Genomic DNA, 12,052 nt, shown 5'->3' with positions numbered 1-12,052 from the left:
CCGAACCCGTGTCCCCTGCATCGGCAGGCGGACTCTTAACCACTGCGCCACCAGGGAAGCCCCTGCGCTTTGTCTTGAGTGCACATCCTCAGGCCCACAGCCTCCAGGAGGCCGATTCCAGAGACCTGAGGTTGAGGCCAGGAATCCATATCTGTCACGAGTCCCCATGCAGTTCTGATGCAGGACCACAGTCTGTGAGACTCCCTGGCTGGGATAACTCAGGGTTCCACTGTTGGCTCCCCTGGCATTTTAAAATATTGAGTTGTCTGTCTGTCCCCCGGGCTGTAGGCTCTGAGAGGGCAGGGACCTTCCTACGACCTACCCGGAACTAGTGCAGAGCCTGGACATGATACCTTTCCATATATCTGTCTTACTTTCCCAGCTATTATATAAAATATTTGAGAAAATGTCATGTTCCTTGGCCTGTAGCACTGAACACAGTGACTTTTATATTGTAGATATTCTGTAAATTTATTTTTTATTATTTAATAGGTATCACCTACAATCCTTGAGCTGCTATGGTAGGATTAAAGCCTAAAGCACGTTGATGAAATAATTATTTCACACAATAGTATCTTCAGTCAATTCAGAAGTTGCTCAGAATGGGGAAATAAGAGGGACTCTGTTTTACTTTTCAGACATAAGCAAATGGTTGTTCAAATGGTGTCACAAATTCAGTGACATTGGAGTATGGAGCACGCTCTGATTTATTTTAGGAGTAGAACATCCTTGTTCTAGCACATTCTTTCTCCCTTATGGACCCGATGAGAATAAATCCGTGGAGAAACGTCTAGTGGGGTTAGAAGCATGGCTCATTTTTGCAGCAGAACCCCTAGCAAAGATGAGAGATGCTCCACCTGCCAGCCAGCCCTTGGATCACCTTGAGGTCACCAGATCCTCGTTTATCAACACTTCTGAGTAAAATGAATTCAGAATCCTATTCCAGCAAAACAATGAGCTTTCGGCCATAATCAACTTCAGGAAATTTCACACTGTTCACCTAGTCCATATGTCCAGGGGACCATATGTCCAAGATATGTTCTTAAATTTCTTAAATAAGCATTGACCTTCCTTGAAACTTTCTCTTTAAAAGCTGAAGGTCTTCCTGGACTTCCCTCTGCTCGATATTATGTACAAACCTAAATGGGAAAAGAACTTGAAGGTCTGCATTTCAAGAGCACATGAATCACTATCATCTTCTGACTCTGGTTTGAAGCTTTGAACCAATGAACGCTGCTTGTGTTGAGATTTTATCAAATGAGTGATGGTGTTCTTTGAATCATTTGATTCTAAGGAGACCCGTAGTGCAGGGTTTTCCAACTTTTGTGACCATGACTCTCAGTGAGAAATTAATTTTGCATTGCAACCCAAACACATACCACGATACCACACACGAGTGCGTGCAAACACACACACACACAGAGTTTCCCATGTTATGTGCACACTGTTATTCTTTTCTGTTCTATTCCACTTGTGATAGCCCCATCCATTAAATCTCTGGTTCTCAACCTCAGCTGTCTACTGGAATGACCTGGGAAGTGTTAACAATTTCCAAAGCCTGGGTCCCACTCCCAGAGATTCTGATTTAAATGGTCTGAGATGTGGCCTGAGCAGTGGAGTTTTAAATGTTCCCACCAGACAGTTTTACTGTGCAGCCCAGATACATAGCCTGTGCAATCAGTTGACCTCCTAGCCCATAAACGGGTCATGACTTACACTTTGAAAAGCACAGACATTGACACTAATGTCAATAGCACAGACTATTAGACATTAATTTCCAAAGAAAAGTCTGCAAGCAAACTTGTCTATTTGCTGAATGAAGAGTATGCCGAGGGCTGTCCTGGGCACTGGGAGACAAATATGCTGAAGCTGTTGTCTCTGCCCTTGAAGAACTGACATCTTCATGTCCCCAAATGGAACCCTCCTGTGTAGCCAACACCCAGATCAAGAAACAGAACTCTGTCAGCACCCAGCAGCCCCCTGTGTCCCTTACAGGCACTGCCACCCCCAGGCCAACCACTAACCTGGCTTCTGACAGCACAGATTCATTGTGCCTGTTTTTATACTTTAAACAAATGGAACCATACTCTATGTTCTCCTCTGTGTCTGGCTTCTTTGGGTCAGAATTCTTATCGTGAGATTCACACAATTGTGAGATCCCTGTTATTCTGAGTAGCTGTAGTTCATTCTCATTGCAGTGCAGTGTTCCACCTCCTATAAACACACCTCAATTGGTTTATTCACTTTACTGTGGATGGGCATTTGAGGACTTCATAGTTTAGGCCTATGAACATTCCAATACGTATATGTCTGGTGAATATATACACACATTTTTGTTGGATACATACTTAAAAATGGAACTTCTGGGCCATAGCTTAAGCACATGGGCAACATTTGAAGATAGAGCCAAACCATTTTCCAAAGTGTTTGCAATAACTTACACTTCCATCACCAAAGTACCCAGTTGCTCCACATCTTTGTCAACACTTGGTATTGTCAGTCTTTTTCATTTTAGCCATTCCAGTGTGTGTTAGATATCGCAATTGAAATGTGTTTAAGTAAGAAAGGCAAGATATTTTTAATTGACATATATCTATACCTATATTCTCAGTAGTGCATGGAAATCCTCCCTTGACCTGTGGGTTCATAGATGTTTCAACATCTTACCAGGGGTCTATGTCCTACCTTAGTCATTGTGTCTCTCTCCCTCTCTCTCCCTACTCTGCCCCCGCCCTTGCTCTCAAACACTCTGCCTCCGGTACCCAGCCTGGGTCTGACCTGGAGAGACATGCAGCATCTGACCGTGCTCACCTCCAAACGGAACCAGCTTCATGACGAGGTCCATCAGTGGCGGAGGAACGGGGTCGGCTTGGAGTTTAATCACCTCTTTGGCTACGGGGTGCTTGACGCAGGCGCCATGGTGAAAATGGCCAAAGACTGGAAAACTGTGCCTGAGAGGTTCCACTGTGTGGGAGGCTCCGTGCAGGACCCTGAGTAAGTGGGGGCAGCAGTTCTACTGCTGTTTGTGGAAAATACTCAGAGATGGCGCCACTGCACTGGTGACCATAACAGATTCCCTCTCTGCGTCATCCCGAGATGCACTGGATTTGATTCAGGGACAACCAGCTTCCAGGCAGAGCTGCAGTGTTGCACAACTCCAAAGTATCCAGTCTACAAAGCCCTGGGGCCTGGAACTTCTTTCCCTTATTGCAAAAAGGGAGAGATTTACAAAGAGGGATTGCCAAGGGGAAGACTTACGGCGTCTGTGCCTTTGCAGACGCTGGGCCACAGCAGGTGGGGACCATGGGCAGTGTGACCAGAGCAGGATGTACAGTTAGTTGCATCCTGGCTACATTCGAGATTAACAGAAAGGTGGCACGGTTGCAGTATTTAGGGGAATGGGCATTGGGGCCTGCTTAGTCGAGGTTCACCTTGATGTCAGACCTTGTTCTCCACAATTGCCCTGGACAAGAAGGATGGGTCTCTGTTGATCCTCACGCTCTGTGCTTCTGGGGGGCAGAGGGGAGAGGGAGGTGCGGAACGTATGCCGAGATGAATGACCGTTTCTCTCCCAATTCTGAGGGCCCTGAACATTCTGTCATAATCCAGGTACAGGTTGGAATTTGGAGCCAGAGGCAATGCTGGGTATAGGCTGTCTGACGCCTCATTTTAGTTAAGGAATCTGAGGCCCTGAGATGTGACCTTCCCAATGGCTCACAAGTAACTGGGAACTTATCCAATAGCAGCAGCATTATTCTTTTTTAATCTGGAGAAGTCCTTTATTATATTTCAGTTGATTCACTAGGTTAAATTTATTTCACAATATCTATAGATGTTCTTGTCTATATAGAAAACATATTTCTTACAGGTTTTTATGCAAATCCATTGAGAATTTACCTTCCACAAATGACCTTCTGTTAGTTGAGACAATTTTATTCCAAACAAAATACACATGTACACATATACTGTGACAGCAATTTTTAAAATTTAAAGTATAGAGGAATTTCTTGGTTTGTGTGTGAAAATACGTATGTCAACGCCCCACCCCACAGAGGTTCTTATTTCTAAGGTTTGGGGTAAGGTCCAGAAGACGGAGATTTGTGGATGGTCTCAGCAGCATTATTTGAATGAAAGGAAACTCGAGAGCTATTTCAGCACTAACTCAGCTGGGCTCCAGGAGGACAGGGACCTCGTCTGTCTCGTTTGCTGGTGTGTCCTCAGGGCCTAGAATAGCGCCTGGAACTTAGTAGTCATGGGATCAATATTTGTGGGATGGATGAATGAATGAACATTTAGCCATCATCACCTGGGCACAAGGAAGATGTCTACACGGTGGCAATATGACCACCAGACCAGCCAGGGAGATTCAGGGGCAGGGGACAGGCAGCCTTGTTGGAAGGGGTCTGTGTCCCCTCGTCCACCCACACCTGAATTGTTCTCAGATGCAGGTGAGTGAGGTCTGGGGCAGTTGTGCTCATGGAAGAACTCAGAGGCTGGGCAGGGGGTCCTGAGGGCAACGCCCAGGCCAGCTTGTGCCTCTGGCAGAGGAAGCCCTATCACCAGGAATCCAACTTCTCAGGGGCTGGGACGGAGGGATCCACAGGCTTGACAGCTGCCACTTTCTATGCAGGGCTGTACAGAAACAGCCTCTGAGCAGGTGAGTGGCAACCGTCAGGGTTATGAGTTTCCTCAGCACTCATCTTCCCAGAGAAGCAGTCAATTCGAAAAGCAATTTTCTAAGGAGACTTTATCAGGAGAGTCTGTAAAGGCTGCTTGACAAAAATAAAAGGGAAAAATAGAACTGGCTGTGAGCATCTGTGCTGGACCAGCCGAGGGCCGTGAGCAGAGGAAGCCCAGGCTGCCCCATCGGCCAGCGTGTCCCCAGAGCACACTGTCAGGCACAGGCCACTTCCACCCTCCCCTGTTCACTCAGCTCCTTGAAGACTGTGGCGAACTCCGGATTTTAAGTGAATTTGGAGATCAACGTTAAAACCTGATCAGAATGCCTGAAGCAGCATAGTAGAGCAGAGGGTGTGCTCGGCCACAGCATGCTGGCCGGCTGGCTGTGGACTGGTCGCTTCTGAGCTGCAGTGTCTTCTGTGTGGGTTAATGCCCACCTGACACTGTGACATGGGGAAGAGCAAACATCAAGTGACCCCTATTGAGTGTTCTTCAGTGACAACCACATAGCAGGTGTTTTAGACACTCGGGAAAGGGCAGCTGCCATTGTTACTATTATTATTCTAGCAAAACAACTACAGCTTCATAACAGTTTTTATCATACAGCTGAGGATTGAGAACCCAAAGAGCATTCCAAGGGCCCCCGGGGAAGCAACGCCTATTTCTAGGCACAAAGTCACTGAGCCCTCATTTTGCACCAACATGCAGTAAGACAAAGATATAAGCCATGTTTGTCTTTATAGGACTTGAGCACCAGGCTTCTGTACTTGTTTCTGAAAGTTCAGAGAGTAGCTCACACCTTCTGATGGGTGCCTCATTTTCATCAGCGAGTGTGTTCCCGAACGTGGCTGTGTGGCTAGATCAGGGTCTCTGAAGAGCCTCTTTGGTTCCACAAACAGCCATCTCCTACTGCAACCTTCTGGTAAACTGACTTTTCCTGAGCACCTGTCCCTGTTCTTTTAAAATAAGAATGAGTTGTACTTCTTTTCTTCTAAAAGCAATATATCGCACTGGAGGAAAGTCAGAACATACAGAGCAGCAAGAAGAGGGTAAGAAAAATCCACGAGAGCTGCTCCCTGCCTCTCCCGACCAATGAACGCCAGGTCGCCTGTGAGAGGGAATGGTGTTCTCTTTTCTCTACCAAGCTTGCTGCCTCTGGAATTCACAATTCAAGTCAATTTCAAAGTGACAACATTCCAAGAAGAGTGCAGTTAAATGTCCTCTCCCCAGGGCCCCAGGCCCTCAGCCAGCAGGTGGGGATGGGAGTTTGGGGAGCAGGCAAGTCCTCCGGGCACTAAACAAGCCAGACTCCCAGGGGCCGAGGGGTCCCCAGAGGGGCCTCCGACCCTGGCACACACCCCAACCCCAAGGCTTCTAGAACAATTTGTGAATCCTAACAGGTGTGTGTGCTTGTCCCCACGCCAACCTGACCAGGTGGATGGCAAAATTCCAATTATTTTCTCAACAATTAGACCTGTGCTATACAAAACAGAAGCAACTAGACACGTGTGGCTATTTAGTGAAATTAAATAAATTTAAATTGATCACTAAAATTAAATTTAATTAATTAAAAATTCAGTTCCTCACTCATACTTGTCACATTTTGAGTGCCCAAAAGCCACATGTGGCCAGTGGCTACTGTATTAGCACAGATATAGAACATTTCCATCCTTGCAGGAATTGGTAGTGCTGTTGGCCAGCACTGGTCTAGACATTTGTAAATGTACAACGTATATGAGTGTGTGTCTATATTTATCTTCACAGCAACTCTTCAAGGTAGGAAGTCATATCCCCATTGTATAGGTAAGGAAAGTGAGCTCAGAAAGTTCAAATTCCTTACCCACAACTGGACCTTTAGTCTACCCATGTAGCTTTCTGCCCAGGGGTTGGAGCCCATGTGATCATTAATCATTTATCAGCTCACCTGTCATGTTTCTGATCCTGTTCTGAGTAAGTAGCATCTTCTTTGAGAGGTCCAGGTAGTGGCTTGCCATACTCATATCTCCAAAGCTGGCCTAATGCCTGCTTTCCACCAAATTGGATGATTTCCCCAGAACCTGGTGCTGGGGACCCTCTGCCCCTGCACCATCACTGGATCTCCATGGCCAGTGGATGCATGATTCAGCATCAGAGTCCACGCAGAGCACACACGGTCCATGAGACTGTTTATGTGTATATTTTTAAGTTCCTTGGGAGAGTATTGCCTTTATCAATGAGCTGCAGGGGAGCTCCAGCAAGCCCTCCCAGGTTCTTTGCCTTGGTTCCAAGGGCAATGTAGAACCAAGGCTTGGCTCTGAGCTGGGTGTATGACCAGCATCCTTTTGTAGATGTATTCTACAAGATGTGTGTTTAAAAATACACACCATGGGCTTCCCTGGTGGCGCAGTGTTTAAGAATCCGCTGCCAATGCAGGGGACATGGGTTCAAGTCCTGGCCCAGGAAGATCCCACATGCCGTGCGCCACAACTACTGAGCCTGCACTCTATAGCCCGTGAGCCACAGCTACCAAAGCCCATGTGCCTAGAGCCTGTGCTCCACAACAAGAGAAGCCACCACAATGAGAAGCCCACACACCTCAACGAAGAGTAGCCCCTGCTCACCACAGCTAGGGAAAAGCCCACACGCAGCAATGAAGACCCAACACAGCCAAAAATAAATAAATAAAAATTTAAAAAAATACACACCATTTTATGCTCCAAAATAAAAGCCATGTCCAGGGAGGACATTAACATAGACAAAGGGCTGGAGAAAGGGAGCTAGTATCATGGTCCAGGCACTGTGCTCAGTCTTTTCCTACATGGTCTTATTTAAACCCACCCACAATGACAATGAGACTTCAAGTATTTGAAAAATTTTCCCAAGCTCTCTTGACCAGTAAACATAGAAGCAGAATTCTAACCCAAATAGGTTTATTCCCGAAGTCTGGAGTCCTTCCATTATACCATGCACTCCTCAAATGTAGTTTCCTGTATTATGTTTCTAGTGCAAGAACCTTTGAGCATCTCATCTCCAAAGGAGGCCACTTCCAGAAAGGAGATCGGTTATATGGAAAGACAGCTGAGGAACCTTAGACTGACCGTCCATGGGGCTCCAACCCTATGACCGAAGAGACTCCCAAATTCCCCTGATCTGTCCTTCACTAGGATTAAGTAACCCAATTTCAGCTTTTTTATGATAGTGATAACAATCACATTAGCAATAATTTCTCCTTATCAAGGTAGTGAGTACTTTAAAAGGAAAGTATATGAGCTCCTGTCTCAGTCTGGGTTGTCCCAAAAGTAGACCCTGATGGGACTTGGGTACTGACAATTTTTTGAGAGCTGATCTCAGGAAACAAGTGAGGAGGTGCAGCTGTAGGCAGGGAAGAGGAAGCAATCCAATACAGATGCATTGATGCTCCATTGACCGACACCTTGCCACCCTGGGCAACACTGAGCTGTCCCCACCAGGAATGAGGAAGCCTGGTGTATGTACTCACCACCTTCCGTCAATCGCTGGTAGGGGGCTTTCCCTGTGGGGTTAAATCCCTGACACTTTGGGGCTGGGCTGCACGCAGGCTGAGGACACTCCCAGGAGGCAGGGAAAGGCTCCAGGAGAGAAGCTGGGAGATGCTGATACCCGTGGTGGATGCAATCAGGGTCCACAGTAGCCTCAGCTGCAGGCAAACCCAGCAGTGACTTAGGAGAAGTGGGAACGGTGTCCACAGCATCTGCTGCCTGCCCTGTCCACACACAGTCGGTTCTGAGAGTGTGGGTAACTTGCTCAGGCTCACACAGCAAGGGTAAGAATTAACCCTGGATTTTGTTCCTTTTTATGGCTGAGTAATATTCCATTGTATATATGTGCCACATCTTTATCCATTCCTCCTATGATCTTATTTGCAAAGCAGAAATAAAGACACAGACAGAGAGAACAAATGTATGGACACCAATAGGGAAGGAAGGGGGTGGGAGGAATTGGCAGATTGGGTTTGACACATATACACCATTGATACTATGTATAAGATAGGTAACTAATGCGAACCTACCGTATAGTTCTTTTTTATATATATATATATATATTTATTTATTTATTTTTGGCTGCGTTGGGTCTTCGTTGCTGCGTGCAGGCTTTCTCTAGTTGCGGTGAGCGGGGGCTGCTCTTCCTTGCGGTGTGTGGGCTTCTCATTGTGGTGGCTTCTCTTGTTGTGCAGCACAGGCTCTAGGCGTGAGGGCTTCCATAGTTGTGGCACATGGGCTCAGTAGTTGTGGCTCGTGGGCTCTAGAGCACAGGCTCAGTAGTTGTGGTGCACGGGCTTAGTTGCTCCGCGGCATGTGGGATCTTCCCGGACCAGGGCTCGAACCCGTGTCCCCTGCATCTGCAGGCGGATTCTTAACCACTGTGCCACAGAGGAAGTCCGTACTGTTGAGTTCTACATTTTAATTTTCTAATAAAATTTTCAGCTACCTTAAAAAAAAATTACTAATTCACCCCAGAGCCCCTGCTCTCCCTGCTCCCCGGAGCTTCCTCCAGAGCCCCTGGGAGAGTGTGCCCAGCCCTCACGGTCTCCCCGCCTCTGCCCTCAGGAAAATACCACCGACCGGCAAGCTGGTGCTGAAGCTCACCACCGCCGCCTGCGAGGGGAAGGAGAACTTCGTCCGCTACCTGGAGCACGTGCAAGCTGTCGTCACGGTCAACGCCACCAGGCGAGGGGACCTGAACATCAACATGACGTCCCCCATGGGCACCAAGTCCATCCTGCTGAGCCGGCGGCCACGGGACGACGACGCCAAGGTGGGCTTTGACAAGTGGCCTTTCATGACCACCCACACCTGGGGGGAAGACGCCCGGGGGACCTGGACCCTGGAGCTGGGCTTCGTGGGGAGCGCGCCCCAAAAGGGGGTGCTGAAGGAGTGGACACTGATGCTCCACGGCACGCAGAGCGCCCCGTACATCGACCAGGTGGTGAGGGATTACCAGTCCAAGCTGGCCATGTCCAAGAAGGAGGAGCTGGAGGAAGAGCTGGACGAAGCGGTGGAGAGAAGCCTGAAGAGCATCCTGGGCGAGAACTAGCCCCTCGGCGCCCGCTGCCCGCTGCCGGCCCGCCGCCCCAGCCGGGCATCTAGCGGTTAACCTCCCCCCACACAAGCGGCTCCGACTTCTTGCTCCGAAGCTTGGCTCACTGTCAGTGGTTATTTTCATTACCATGGAAGCAACCTTTTTTATTCTGTGCCCCAAATACAGTGTTCCCACCAACACCTCTGTCCTATTTGTGACTCGAAGTTCTTTATTTCTGTCATTCAGATAGGGGATATCTTGCCAACAGACCTGGGGCCGCTGTCCCCTTAGTTTCTTTCATAGAAGAGAATGCATTTAAAAAGCCAGGCACGGTGACGCCAAGGACGTTCATTCACGGTCTCAGCTGAGGACCTGTTACTTAAAAGGAGAATCCAAGATTATGACAGAGGTGAGCTCTGAGTCTCTTAAAGCACAGATGCTGTAAATCCTTTGGGGAAAGATGTTTTGACTTTTAGCAAGATTTTTCAGGGACGTAAATGAAGGTGGCGTGAATGGAAAGGTGCCCTAATTACCAGATGGGAAAGAGAGAGTCAGAAAGCATGAAGGTTGGAAATCTTGCCACCAACGCCCACATCGTAGCTAGTCTCACTGGGCCAGCGTGATACATGTAAAATCTCAGTAGCCTGGCTGCCCTTTACCAGTTGCTGCTCTGAGTGACGGTAAACTCTGCTAGAGATGCCCCAGTTACCCTGTGTGTGTAGCCTTCATCCCAGCCCCAATTTTCTGCGGTTCCTCCCATAGTTATCCAAAAGAAGAAAGGCAAAGCAGGATGGCAACACTTCTGGGAAAGAGGCGCTTAGTGGTTTTTAACACAGGAATGTTCCTTTTCTGCAGTCACTCTGGGGCTTCCTAATCTGATGGAAGTGAGAGGTGAGCCGAGTGAAAGAGTCGCTTAGTGGTTTTTAACACAGGAATGTTCCTTTTCTGCAGTCACTCTGGGGCTTCCTAATCTGATGGAAGTGAGAGGTGAGCCGAGTGTTTTCGAGAGCTTTCTGCTTGGGCTTTGATTTCCAAAGCACATGACTAGAGGGAAACACCTTTTGCATGTTGTGATTTCTCTGACGAGTCGGGGAAACGGCCTCTGTTCCAGAAGAGGTGTGTGCAGGGCGAGGGGGCAGCCATCTCACATGGACCCTCCCTTTGTATGGAGCCCCCTCTGCTGAAGAGGGGAAAAGCCAGCTCATCCCCCAGTAACCTGAGGCCTGAAGGAAGAAGGAGGAGGCCTCTGTACGGAAGCACTCAGTCACCATCTCGGCAGCTAAGCCGTCAGGAGGGGGTTTTACATGTAATCCAAAGGTGACACACCCTCTTCCCCAGTCAACCCCCAAAGACCCCGTCTCATCAGCAAATAGAATTGCTTTCTGAGCAGCTGTCACTTTATTTTCCTATTCGAGGACTGGCTCTTCATCACCAATCCCAATGCCCACCCGCTCCCGAGAAACGATGTGTTAGTTTGATTTGATTCCAAAGAACTGATCAACCACTTCTGTTCACACTTCTCTCTTCCCATGGAAGCGGGTAGCTCAGCCTGGAGTTCCTTTCCTTAAAGCCAGCAACACAAGAGCAGGAGGTTCCATCCCCTGAAGGTGGCAACTTGAAGGGAAAGGTCTGGAAAACCCACTTTCTCTCTTTTCCCCCCCATGTTGGCATGAATTTCTGTCTTCTCTAACACCATATGACCTTCTCTATAGAATGCTTTACAATGTAACACTATTTATGATTTTTAAAAGAAATTTATTACATGTTGCAAAGGTCTTTTTAAACCAGTTTAGACTTAAAGAAAAAATAAATGGAAATCATCAAAATTTCATTTCACATTAACAGTCTGAAAATAAACCAAAGGACGTTATGTGTGCATGTGTGTATAAGTGCACACAGAACTATATATACATATGTAGACTATATACACGTGTGTATATATGTGTATATATCTTTATATCACTTGTATAACTGTATATACACACATATACATAAAATGTGTGTATGTGTATTTATTGAAGAAACAGACACCACATCCATCTCTAAAAGAATATTCAGAGGATATCAAGATGATTCTGGCTGAAGGAAAAGGCTGGTGGAAATTCAGGCGAAATGTTCGTCAGCTCCCATTACTTCACGTCTGTAATCTTGCTTCTCTGTATAAACATTAAGTGTCTTATATAGCAGCACAGATATAAAACAGTTGTCCATATTTTCACAGTTATGGTATAATTTGTGAAATTAAAGAGTAACTTATCAGCTTCTTAATAGAAATGGCAAGTTTTGATATGAGTATACAGTACATAAAAATATATATAGTGCTATTTAAAACTAT

At 47.1% G+C, this 12,052-nt stretch overlaps 1 protein-coding gene across 2 annotated transcripts in view; it reads left to right on the top strand.

Annotated features, from left to right (window-relative positions):
- The window catches only part of PCSK2 (proprotein convertase subtilisin/kexin type 2), a 214,975-nt gene extending 205,058 nt beyond the window's left edge, over positions 1-9,917 (top strand). For both annotated transcript variants that reach the window (XM_007461791.1, XM_007461792.1), the window contains 2 exons: positions 2,767-2,994; positions 9,246-9,917. In XM_007461791.1, coding sequence (XP_007461853.1) covers positions 2,767-2,994; positions 9,246-9,732 — 715 coding nt within the window. In that variant the 3' untranslated portion in view covers positions 9,733-9,917. The remainder of the gene's footprint in view (positions 1-2,766; positions 2,995-9,245) is intronic.
- The last annotated feature ends 2,135 nt before the right edge of the window (positions 9,918-12,052 follow it).

Source organism: Lipotes vexillifer, unplaced genomic scaffold (assembly GCF_000442215.2).
Source record: "Lipotes vexillifer unplaced genomic scaffold, Lipotes_vexillifer_v1.1 scaffold285, whole genome shotgun sequence".
NCBI lineage: Eukaryota > Metazoa > Chordata > Mammalia > Artiodactyla > Lipotidae > Lipotes > Lipotes vexillifer.
This window is presented reverse-complemented; position numbering and strand designations above follow the sequence as displayed.